General features: G+C 42.9%; 1 protein-coding gene across 1 annotated transcript; it reads left to right on the top strand.

Moving 5' to 3' along the window:
• The first annotated feature begins 4928 nt into the window (after positions 1 to 4928).
• AICDA (activation induced cytidine deaminase) lies at positions 4929 to 12869 on the top strand. The gene is made up of 3 exons (XM_017512318.2): positions 4929 to 5046; positions 10940 to 11087; positions 12443 to 12869. The coding sequence occupies exons 1-3, from the start codon at positions 5039 to 5041 to the stop codon at positions 12848 to 12850; spliced, it is 564 nt and encodes a 187-aa protein (XP_017367807.1). The 5' UTR covers positions 4929 to 5038; the 3' UTR covers positions 12851 to 12869.
• The last annotated feature ends 285 nt before the right edge of the window (positions 12870 to 13154 follow it).

Here is a 13154-nt window from a genome sequence, read left to right as displayed (position 1 = left end):
ACCGCTCCTGAACTGTATGCTTTATTATATCCTTCATTAGCATAATAAACTGGTAAAAGTTAAGTAATTGTTTCCCCGAGTTTGTTAAGACAGCTTAGCAGATTAATGGAACCTAACACATGTAGGAACCCCTAAGCCAGTTGGTCAGAAGTACAGGTCACAACCTGGAATTTGAGATTGGCATCTGAAGTGGGGACCAGCTTGTGGAAGTGACCCACAATCTGCGAGGTCTGATGCTATCTACAGGTAAATAGTGCCAGAATTGAATTAAGTTATAGAACATCCAGTTGGTGTCCACTGGAAAACTGCTTGGTGTATGGGAAAAGACCGGCACACATCTGGTGTCAGAAGGGTTGTGCTGAGTGGTGTGTGAATGTGGAAGAAAAATAGTCAGTTTTTCCTATTACATACTTTTGGTTTCACATTTTACATTTTGATCTTTTCCTACCTCAGACTCTCACACCTGTTAGGATGGCTATTATCAGAAAGACAAAAGAAAACAAGTGTTGGGGAGAATGTGGAGAAAAAGGAACCTTCGTACACTGTTGGTAGGAAGGTAAATTGGCACAGACGTGATAGAGAACAGTATGGAGTTTTCTCAAAAAAACTAAAAATAGAACTAACATATGATTCTCAAAAATTTTAATACAGAACTACCAAATTGAGCAATTCCTCTTCTGGGTATATACCCAAAGAAAATGAAATTGGTGCCTTGAAGAGCTCTCTCTCATGTTCACTGCTGCAGTATTCGCAATAGCCAAGATATGGAAACAAACTAAGTGTCTGTCGACAGAAGAATGGATCAAGAAAATGTGGTATATACATAACAGAATAAGAACATTCTTCTTCCTTAAAAAAGGAGATCTTGCCATTTGCAACAACATGGATAAATCTGGAGGACATTATGCTTAGTGAAATAAGTCAGACACAGAAAGAAAAATACTGCATAATTTCACTTACAAAATTTAATATATAGAAGCAGAAAGTAAAATGCCGGGCCAGGCACAGTGGCTTATGCCTGTAATCTCAGCATTTTGGGAGGCTGAGGTGGGTGAATCACTTGAGGCCAGGAGTTCGAGACCAGCCTGGTTAACATGATGAAACCCCGTCTCTACTAAAAACACAAAAATTAGCTGGGCATGGTGGCGCATGCTTGGAATTCCAGCTACTTGAGAGGCTGAGGCAGAAGAATCGCTTGAACCCAGGAGGCAGAGGTTGCAGTGAGCTGAGATCATGCCACTGCACTCCAGCCTGGGTGTCAGAGTGAGACTCCATCTCAAAAAAAGAAAGTAAAATGGTGGTTACTAGGCATGGGGAAGTAGTGAAAATGGGAAGATGTTGGTCAAACAGTACAAAGTTGCAGTTTTACAGGATTAATAAATCTAGGGATCTACTATACAGCATGATGACTATAGTTAAAAAGTATTCCAGCCTGGCCAACATGGTGAAACCCTGCCTCTAGTAAAAATACAAAATTAGCTGGGTGTGGTGGCATGTGCCTATAGTTCCAGCTATTCAGGAGGCTGAGGCAGCAAAATCGCTTGAGCCTGGGAGGTGGAGTTTGCAGTGAGACGAGATCACGCCACTGCACTCCAGCCTGGGCGACAGAGTGAGACTCTGTCTCAAAAAAAAAAACAAAAACCATATATATATATATATATATATATATATATATATATATATATATATAGTATTGGGCCAGGCGCAGTGGCTCACACCTGTAATCACAGCCCTTTGGCTGAGATGGGTGGCTTGACTGAGCTGAGGAGTTTAGCACCCAGCTGAGCAACACAGTGAGACCCTGCACGTAAAAAAACTAAACAAAAATTAGCTAGCTGTGGTGGTGTGCACATGTGGTCCCAGCTACTTGGGAGGCTGAGGTGGGAGGCTTGTTTGAGCCCAGGAGGTCAACGCTGCAGTGAGCCAAGCTCATGTCACTGCACACCAGCCTGGGCAACAGAGCGAGACACTGTCTCAAAAAATAAAAAATTGTGTGCTGGAAATTTTCAAAGACAGTAGATTTCAGGTGCAGTCACCATACACACATACACATACAAGGTTACTATGTGAGGAGACTGGTAAATTAATTAACTTGGCTGTAGTGACCATCTCATTATGGATATCAAAACACCATGTTGTGCACCTTAAATATATGCCCTTTTTATATAAAATGACAAAACAACCCAATTGTGTGTACCTGTGTGTTATTCTTTTGAAAAATAGGTGAAAATATGATAAAAGCCCAACTCACATCTAAGGATACAACTTAAAGGGATGAGATTTCAAATGCCTGCACCTTCCGGTGGACACCGCAGATGACTTTGGAGTCTCCATTCTGCTCCGTCCTAGAAAACAGAGTGCCAAAGGCAACTACTGTTTATGATCTTTCTGGTGCCCTGAGGAATTTTCTCAGCAATAATAATTTAGACAAGTCCAGGTGCAGTGGCTCATGCCTGTAATCCCCGCACTTTGGAAGGCTGAGGCGGGCAGATCACTTGAGCCCAGGAGTTCGAGACCAACTTGGTCAACATGGCAAGGCCCCATCTCTAGCAAAACATACAAAAATGAGCTGGGTATGGTGGCACGCACCTGCAGTCTCAGCTACTTGGGAGGCTGAGGCCGGAGTGTCGCTTGAGCCCAGGAGGTCAAGGCCTGCAGTCAGCCATGTTCACGCCACTGTACTCCAGCCTGGGTGACAGAGAGAGACCCTGCCTCAAAATAATAATGATCATATTATTATTATTTTGAATCTCATGGCTAATCAAAAAATAGTAATTTAGACAGACTATTTTACTTGAGAGTGTATTTTAAGTGATAAGTGCTAAAGAGAAAAATAATTTAGGGGATGGAGGCAAGAGTGTCAGAATGGTGAGATTTTGTTGACATTTTAGATATGGTGACTAGGACAAGTCTCAAATACTACAGAGTGTTTGAATAAGACATAAAATACATGACGGTGTAAGCCGCAACCATACACAAGAAAAGGACATTTCAGCAGAGGGACCCTCAAGGGCAGAGGCAGGAGTGTGTGCTCTTTCCATGGGCAAGGGACAGAATGGAGGGAGATGCAGTCAGGGGGTGAAGCAGGGCAGATGGGAGCAGGGCTTGTGAGCCATCTCAGGCTGCTGGCCTATACTGAGAGAATGGGAAGCCATGGAGGGTTATGACAGGGGAGTGACATGACCTTAAATGTTCCGTAATGAATACTCCAGTTGCTGTGTGGAGAACAGATTGTAATCGAAGAAGGGGAAGGCAGGAAGGCCAGCTGGGGGGTAAAATGCAATAACCCAGGTTGCTTGACTTGCAGGCGGTGAGGAGTGGTCAGTTTGTGGATATATTCTGGAAGCAGAGACAACAGGATTTGTTAATGGAGTGTGCATGGAATTTAAAAAGAAAGAGAGGAGTTGAGAGACACTCTGCCCAGGTTTTGCCAAGCAATTAAAAGAATACTGCTGTTTATTGAGATGGGGAAGATGGCAAGAGGAGCAGGTAAGGCAGAGAACAGGGTCTCTGTTTTAGACATGTTTGAGATGCTCAGACATCCAAATGGAGATTCTGAGAGGGAAGCTGGACACACTTGTCATGAGTTTAAGGAAGAGGTCTGATACGTTTGACTGTGTCCCTACCCAAATCTCATCTTGAATTGTAGCTCCCACAATTCCCACGTCATGGGAGGGACCCAGTGGAAGGTAGTTGAATCATGGGAAGTGGGTCTTTCCCATGCTGTTCTTATGAACAAATCTCCTAAGATCTGATGGTTTTATTAAGGAGAATTCCCCTGCATGAGCTCTCTCTTGCCTGCCACCATGTAAGATGTCCCTTGCTTTTCCACCATGATTGTGAGGCCTCCCCAGCCATGTGGAACTGTGAGTCAATTAAACCTCTTTCCTTTATAAATTACCCTGGCTCAGGCATGTCTTTATTAGCAGTGTGAGAACAGACAAATAGATGGTCCAAGCTAGGGCTATTGATTTGGGAATTATCAGGGTATAGATGCTATCGAAACCTTGAGGCAGGAAGGGAACAGGGACCCTAGCTTCATTGCTCACCATTGCATCCCTAGTGCTTGGCATAGTTTCCATTACACAGGAGGCATGAAGTGTCTACTGAGTGAATGAATAGAATGCATATGGTCCACAGTAGGAGAGAGATACAATATTTAGTAGACCAAGTTCTATAAGAGCACAAAATTAAAGTCTTTTATTTGAGGATCTTAGCCTATTTTCCAAATTCAATGCAGTCAATTAGACACTGATTCTGTCGGTGAAATAAGCATTTTTGTATTTTGGAGGACCGCTGCTGATTCTGACTCCAAATTAAGGAGTTTTTTCTAAAAAAGATGGCTTATGCAAAAATCACTCTTTGGTGTAAATATCTAGTCTTCAAGCAATTCTTGTAATGCAATCAGAAAGAAAAAAATCCATGGTTTAGGAGGTAAAATTTTTGCGTTCTAAATTCTGTATAACTAAGTTCATTTGCTTAACTGCAAAGTAAGAACGGTTAGTGTCTGTATCTACTGAGATTCAGAGATATTGTGGGAATATGGGGAAATAGAGGCTTTCTAAGTGCTCTTTGACACACCACCACAAGAAGCTAGTTAAATGATCTTTAATGCTATTTACATAAATATTGCTATTCTCACTGTGCTTTTAAAGATATTTTGTGTTATCATGATTATAATTTAAGTGTCTACTGTTACTGTCTCCTGATCTTTGCTAGCTATGGAGCATGGACTGGACTTTCAGAGCAGGGGCCCTAAAAGAACTTTAACAAGCAGAGCTGCCCTCAATCATGTAACCCATGTGACTCTGCCTATGACAGCCCCACCCATCTTCACTGGATCCAAATCAGGAACAAGGCCATTGGGGTACCTGGTGGGGGTGATGCTGCCAGGGGAGGAGCCCAGAAAGCAAGCTCAAATTTGAATGTGAAGGGCCAATGCACTGTCAGACAGAGGCAGAGAAGCATCATTAATTGAGGCAAGATTTTTCTGGCCTGACACTTTCAGGGAGCCAAGAAGGACAGTCTGCACACCGCTATGGACAGGTAAAGAGGCAGTCTCCTCATGGGTGGTTGCATTGGCTTTCCTTTTAGAGCAAATCTGAGTAATGAGACTGGTAGCTATCCCTTTCTCTGATGTAACTGTCTGCCTCGTAAGATCAGCTTGGTCAATATGCATATTTATTTTTTGGATCTGTCTCCTTTTCTTCTATGCAGATCTTAAATGCTGTCAGCCCAATTCTTTCTGTTTCTGACTTCTCTCGATTTCTTTTTCATTTTGCAAAAGAAATAGTGTGTACAATGTGCTGATTTGTCCTGAGATTTGCACCGTGATTGAAACTAATATATGGTAATAATATTAACATAGCGAATCTTTAGAGACTCAAATCACGAAAAGGTAATAGCAATACTGTACTAAAAACAGGAGTGGTAATTTTCATAATAATTTTGTAAATATTCAACAATAAAACAACTTAAAGACACACTTTCCTCGGGAGATGTTAAAAATAATTTAGCTATAGTAACAAAATTTGTACTTTTTAGAAATGCCAAAGTTCTAAATTAATTGCTTGAAAGTCACTATGATTGTGTCCATTATAAGGAGAAGAATTCATTCAAGCAAGTTATTTCATGTTGAAGGCCCAATCGTTAGGCAGCTAATGGCACTTTTACTATTAACTAACTCTTCTATCTGTTCAGACATAGCTTAACTTACCTCTGAAGTGTGACTTTGGTTAAGGTCCTCACAAAGTCTTTATGTGCAGCTTTTTATAAGTTGTTGTCATAGAAGTTATTCTTTTCCCACGTTTATGATTACTATGAATGTATGAGAATAATACCTCATCCATATACTTTACCTCCATTTAATTCCTTTATAAAGAACTTACATTTCAGAATAAAGATTTTTTAAAAAAGATTTTTCTTGTAAAGACAGGGTCTCACTCTCTTACCTAGGCTGGCCTCTAACTCTTGGCCTCAAGCAATCCTCCCCGCTGGGCCTCCTAATGTGCTGGAATTACAGGCATAAGCCATCACACCTAGTGTACAGAATAAATATTTTTTTTTTGTTCTGAGATGCAGTCTCCCTCTGTCGCCCAGGCTGAAGTGCAGTGGTGCAATCTCGGCTCACTGCAACTTCTGCCTGCAGGGTTCAAGCAATTCTCCTGCCTCAGCCTTCCAAGTAGCTGGGATCACAGGTGCACGCCACCATGCCCGGCTAATTTTTTGTATTTTTAGTACAAACAGCGTTTTACCATGCTGGCCAGGCTGGTCTCAAACTCCTGACCTTGTGGTCCGCCTGCCTCAGTCTTCCAAAGTGCTGGGATTATAGGTGTGAGCCACTGTGCCTGGCCAGAATAAAGATTTTTAATGGAGGATTTAATGTCCTTCAGAAAATTTTCTTGAGGGCAAACAATGTCAAAGTCTCCTCAGTTTACAGTGAGATTTTGAAAACAAGTCTGAGGTATAGGTCCTGGTGAAGGGTCCATTGGAAATATTTGTTTTGTCAAAGTAAAATGCAAAGCAAAGTTAAAACCAGCAGTTGAAATTCAGAGAAAGACGGAAAAGGAGAAAAGATGAAATTCAACAGGATAAAAGGGAAAAATGTCATCATTAAGGAGGAGACTATCCGTAGAGCTCATTAGTGACGGCAAAATGACTTCGTCAGGATTATTTTTAGCCCGGTTGTTTCTGATTTGCCCGGCTGGGGCTGCAGCTAGGGTTCTGCCTCAGGGAGCACAGCTGTCCAGAGCAGCTGTCAGCCTGAAGGTCTGAAACACTCCCTTGGCAAGTCCTTCCTACCCAGGAGAGAAACCATGAGGACAGGGCGCTGGAAACAGGCCTCTAACCAGAGAAGGGAAGTAATGGATCAACGAAGTTAACTAGCAGGTTAGGATCATGCAATTCATTTCACTCTGACGGGTACATGTGCAGAAACAGTGCAGGCCTATTGTACTTTCATGTAGAGTAGGACCCAAAAGTCCACTGAAGTCCTTTATCTATGCCATATACTTCTTATCTATACTTCCAGGACACTTTTCCTTCCTTGTGGTAACAGGCTCTCTCTCACCACACACACACACACACACACACACACACACCCCAAGGTGCAGGTAAAAAGATGAAGTTTCCTCTGCCTTTCTCAACTATACAGCCCAGGAGAGTAGGTTAAATATAAAAGGGATTTGTTGGTAAGAGATCATGCTTAATCTGTTTAACATTGGGCCTCAAAGAGTGAATTTATTTTCTTTTTCTTCTGTACTTATTAAGCACCTATTATGTGTTGAGCTTATATATATACAAAGGGTTATTATATGCTAATATAGTATTAGTAATGGTGGTTGGTGCTATGGTAATTAACATAAAAATTATCATTTAAAAATAAAGCTAATTATCATTGGATCTTTGTTAGTATTCGTTTTGTGTTTTATATTTTTAATTTTTTTAGAGACAATCTCACCCTGCTGCCCAGGCTGGAGTGCAGTGGTTTGATCATAGCTTGTCTGCAGTCTTGAACTCCTGGGCTCAAGGAATCCTCCCGCCTTGGCCTCCCAAAGTGTTGGGATTACAGTCGTGAGCCCTTGTATCTGGCTTAGTATCCATTTTGGATTCCAGCCAAATATGCATTTTTAATTTTAAAATAATATGGCTAATTTTTACCTTACATAATGTGTAGACTGGTAATAAATCTAGTTTGCTGCCTAAAGTTTAAAGTGCTTTCCAATAAGCGTCATGCGTGATGAGATATTTAAATTGAAACAGATGGCCGGGTGTGGTGGCTCATGCTTATAATCCCAGCACTTTGGGAGGCTGAGGTGGGTGGATCACTTGAGCCCAGGAGTTCAAGACCAGCCTGAGCAACATGGCAAAACCCTGTTTTTACAAAAAAATTCAAGAATTAGCCAGGTGTGGTGGCACGTGCCTGTGGTCCCAGCTACTAGGGAGCCGAGGCAGGAGAACTGCTGGAGCCCAGGAGGTCAAGGCTGCATTGAGTCATGCTTGCGCCACTGCACTCCAGCCTGGTGACTGAGCAAGATCTTGCCTCAAAGGAATAATAAGAAAAACTAAAAAAACTAATTGAGACCGCTACAAAGAGCTGCTGTCCTAGATGATCGACTTAATTTGGTTGATATTTTGGTAGTTAACTTTTAAAGTTAGGGTCTATCACCTGTATTACATTATTAAAATATCAATTCTCAATGTATATCCACACAAAGACTGGTACATGAATGTTCATAGTACCTTTATTCATGAAAGCCCTAAAGTAGAAACTATCCAAACGTCCATCAATAGGTGAATGAATAAACAAAATGTGCTGTATCCATGCAATAGAATACCACCCTTCAGTACAAAGGAACACACTGCTTTGGGATGAACCCCAAAGTCATTATGCTAAATGAACGAAGTCAGACAGGAAGGAAGAGATAAATGTATGCTGTACAAAATTCTAGAAAATGAAAGTAACTTATAGAAAGCAATCAGGGCAGACATAGTGGCTCATACTTAATCCCACCACTTGAAGAGCCCAAGGTGGGAGGATTTCTAGAACTCAGGAGTTCAAGACCAGCCTGGGCAACACAGTGAAACCCCATTCTCCATAAAAAAAAAGAGAAAAAAGAAAGCAAATCAGTGGTTGCCTTGTGGGGAGGGGAAGGGCTGCAAAGGGGGAGGAATAAACTCTGGTGGGGTAAGGGTGGTGATTCAGGTTCTGTATTCTGACTGTGGTAGCCATTTGGGGTGTTTACACCCAACAATATTCGTAGAATTGGGCATCTTAAATGGGTGAAGTTTACTTTATGTAAATTATACCTCAATGTAAGAAAAAATAATGAGTAAGAAAAGTTTCATTTCTCTTGCTAGCAAACGTTATTCAAATTCCTGATCCCTTTACTCGCAAATTCTCTGCACTTCTGCCCCCTGCCATTAGGTGACAGCACTAGCTCCACAAATCGGATAAATGCATTTCTGGAAAAGTCTAGGGACAAAAAGCAGGCACCACTGGTGCCTTCCTATCAACCACGCTGTACAGCTTGTGTTGCTGTTTGCAGCTATAACGAGGACTCTTGATTTCTTTAAAAAGGCTTGGGTTGCCAGAGTATTTCCACAAATACTGTTCAAGTTAGTGCTTCTGATATGCAAGACACTCTGCTAGGAGCCAGAAAACAGAAGAGAAATCAGTCACTATGCAGGCACCACATAGCAAGTTATTTAGATTATTTTGCTCAGTTAAAAAAGCAGCAGAGTGCAAAATCACACATACAATCAGTATAATCCAAATCGCATAAATATGTACCATAGAAAGACAAGAGGAATAAACACAAAAATCTTAACAGTCATTGTCATTAGACACTATGTCTAATTATGATTATTAGACACTGATATTCTAGATTAAAACATCTTTAATATTTTAAAATTTAGAGCTCTTCTATTTTTCCATGGTATTCAAGTTTGACAGCAATCAAATATTATTTTTATTTATTTATTTTTTTTGGAGATAGAGTTTTGGTCTTGTTGCCCAGGCTGGAGTGCAATGGCACGACCGAGGCTCACTGCAACCTCCACTTCCTGGGTTCAGGTGATTCTCCTGCCTCAGCCTCTCTAGTAGATGGGATTACAGGCGCCCACCACCATGCTCGGCTAATGTTTGTATTTTCATTAGAGATGGGGTTTCACCATGTATAAGAGCAATACCTGGCTGGGTATTGCTCTTACACATTAAAAAATAGGCCAGGTGCAGTAGCTCACGCCTGTAATCCCAGCACTTTGGGAGGTTGAGGTGGGCAGATCGCCAGAGATCAGGAGTTTGAGACTAGCCCAGCCAAAACGGTGAAACCCAATCTCTACTAAAGTGTAAACATTACCTGGGCATAGTGGCGAGTGCCTGTAATCCCAGCTACCCAGGAGGCTGATGGGGGAGGATCCCCTGAGACTGGGAGATTTGCCTGAGCCTGGGAGGTTGAGGCCACAGTAGGCCAAGATCATGCCACTGTACTTCAGCCTGGGCAACAAAGTGAGAACCTATCTCAAAAAAAAAAAAAAAAAAGAAAAAAAAAGAGAAATTTAGGTTGAGATCCAACTGTAAAAAGTGGCCTAAACACCACATTAAAGAGTTTGGAGTTTATTCTGCAGGCAGAAGAGAACCATCGGGGGTCTTCAGCATGGGGATGGCATGGTGCACCTGGGTTTTTGTGAGATCATGGTGGTGACAGTGTGGAGAATGTTATTTTGGAGGGACTGGAGGCAGAGAGCCCAGTTAAGAGGCCAGCACATCAGATAAGGTGGAAGAAGATGAGGGCTTGGACCAAAGCAGAGAGCAGAGGAAACAGAGAAGATATAAATTCAAGAAATATTTGGGGGTTTGAATCAACACATTTAGATAATTAACTAGGAGGACTGAGAAAGAAGAAATGAATCAAGGATGGTTCCAAGCTGCTAGCCGGCTTACCTGAGATGGCAAAATCAGGAGGAGAGGCAGATTAGGACAGGCGGCAGTTGAGTATTGTTTTGATCATTTTGAGTTTGAGGTACAAGTTGGACACTTAGGTAGAGGCTGGAGGGAAAAATCTGAAAATATAGTTATGGGACTGAGGAAGAAGTTTATTTTATTTTTTGTTTTGTTTTCTTGTTGAAGAACAAATTTAATTGTAACTCCAAGTCATTAGCATCTAGAAGACAGTGGCAGGAGGTAACCGTCTTGTGGGTAAGGGTTTGGGGTCCTTGATGAGTATCTCTCAATTGGCCTTAAATACAAGCAGGAAAAGGAGTTTATGATGGATCGCTCAGTAGGGCTGGGTATGGCTTAGGCATTCAGCAGAGGAATCCAGAGAATCTTCTCTGGTTTAGCCCAAGTAATAATTTCTTTAAAAAGTTGAAGGAAAATACAGAGTGACCAGATAAGGAACTGTTCTCTTGCGTTTCCTCTCCCTCCTCTCACCCACAGCCTCTTGATGAACCAGAAGAAGTTCCTTTACCATTTCAAAAACGTCCGCTGGGCTAAGGGTCGGCATGAGACCTACCTGTGCTATGTAGTGAAGAGGCGGGACAGTGCTACTTCCTTTTCACTGGACTTTGGTCATCTTCGCAATAAGGTATCAGTTAAACACGGCTTTGCAAGCAGTTTAATGGTCAACTGTGAGTGCTTTAGAGGCACCTGTTGATGGTATGACTTCCATCCTTTTTTCATTTGTGTCTCTATTACATTCCTCAAATCCCTTTTTTCTTTCTTTTTCCATGTCCATGCACCCATTTTAGACATGGCCCAAAATATGTGATTTAATTCCTCCCCAGTAATGCTGGGCACCCTAATGCCCCACCTTCCTTCAATACCAGGGACAACTGCTCCCAAATTTTCCACCCTCTTTCCTCAGCATCTGAATTGCCTTTGAGATTAATCAAGCTGAAAGCATTTTGATTTGGGACAGTATTGTCAGCTTGTTCAAGCAAACATTTTAAATGTGAAAAACAAATTGTGTCTTAAGCATTTTTGAAAATTAAGGAAGAATAATTTGGGAAAAAATTAACAGTGATTCAATTCTGTTTTCCAAATGATTTCCCTCCTACTCACATGAATCGTAGGCCAGTGAATATTCAACATGGTGATTCCCAGAAAACTCAGAGAAGCCTCTGCTGATTGATTAATTAAACTGATCTTTCAGCTATCCGAGATAATTCATTTCCAAGAGACTTCTTCACCAAGATCCAGATGGGTTTACATAAACTTCTGCCATGGGTATCTCCTCTCTCCTAACATGCTGTGTCGTCTAGTCTTGGTGAAATCTCAGTGAAGCATCCATGGGGTGGAAGGTCATCGTCTGGCTCATTGTTTGATAGTCACATTACCATGCAATCTTCTTTGCCTAAATTTGTATGAGTATATCCCAATCTCCTTCCTATTTGATGACATGACACATTCTATTTCAGAAGGCGTTGATTTTACCAAGCACTTTCATTTACTTCTCATGGCAGTGCCCATTACTTCTCTTACAACACCCAATCTGTCTGCTTTACCAAAATCGACCTCCTGTTTTCAGATCCTCCCAGCTGGTCCTCATAAACTGTCCTACCTCCACCTAGTGGTCCAGGTATATTTCCACAACGTTACATCAACGGGCACTGCCAATCATTTTTCTTCTCAAAAGGTGCAAAAAGCAACTTTATAAACACCAGTCTTCACTGAGGTGGTGTCATGCCCCTTCCAACTCAGCGCACTTCATATTCCTCATTACACCCAAACACAGAGCCTTCCTTCACTCTGTAGGACTAGTGCCGCCAAGGCTTCAGCTCCCCGTAATGGTGTGTTCTTTTGAGCAAGTTGCTTCGCTTCTCTAACACAAGGTCAATGGCTGCAAGCATCCCCAAGATCCCTGTAGGAGAGAATGAGTAAGGCTACCAGAATCGCAGTAAAAGTCAGTGACTTTCCGCGGGGTCCTCTCTGTCCTCCCAGAATGGCTGCCACGTGGAGCTGCTCTTCCTCCGCTACATCTCGGACTGGGACCTGGACCCTGGCCGGTGCTACCGCGTCACCTGGTTCACCTCCTGGAGCCCCTGCTACGACTGTGCCCGACACGTGGCCGACTTTCTGCGAGGGAACCCCAACCTCAGCCTGAGGATCTTCACTGCGCGCCTCTACTTCTGTGAGGACCGCAAAGCTGAGCCCGAGGGGCTGCGGCGGCTGCACCGCGCTGGGGTGCAAATCGCCATCATGACCTTCAAAGGTGCGGGAGGGCCTTCCGCGCAGGCGCAGCGCGGCCGCCCGCGTTCGGGACTGCGGTGCGGGATCAATCCGTCCGCGGGGAGGCTTGAGTGGAAGACGTGGGCGGGGATTCTGGCTCACTTTTGGAGCCGAAATTAAAGGTTACAAGAAGAGAAAAAGGCCAGGCGCGGTGGCTCACGCCTGTAATCCCAGCACTTTGGGAGGCCGAGGCGGGCAGATCACGAGGTCAACAGATCGAGACCATCCTGGCCAACGTGGTGAAACCCTGTCTCTACTAAAAATACAAAAATTAGCTGGGCATGGTGGCGTACGTCTGTAGTCCGAGCTACTCGGGAAGCAGAGGCAGGAGAATTGCTTGAACCCAGGAGGCAGAGGTTGCAGTGAGCTGAGATCATGCCACTGAACTACAGCCTGGCGACGGAGCAAGACTCCATCTCAAAAA

This window comes from Cebus imitator, unplaced genomic scaffold, assembly GCF_001604975.1.
Source record: "Cebus imitator isolate Cc_AM_T3 unplaced genomic scaffold, Cebus_imitator-1.0 Scaffold469, whole genome shotgun sequence".
In the NCBI taxonomy this organism is placed as follows: Eukaryota; Metazoa; Chordata; class Mammalia; order Primates; family Cebidae; genus Cebus; species Cebus imitator.
The sequence above is the reverse complement of the archived record's forward strand: the minus strand, read 5'-3'. Positions and strand labels throughout refer to the sequence as shown.

Bases quoted from the DNA above. Each gene is read 5' to 3' on its own strand.
- AICDA (XM_017512318.2), top strand. The intron at 11,088-12,442 runs GTATCAGTTAAA...CTGTCCTCCCAG, and splicing joins TTGGTCATCTTCGCAATAAG to AATGGCTGCCACGTGGAGCT.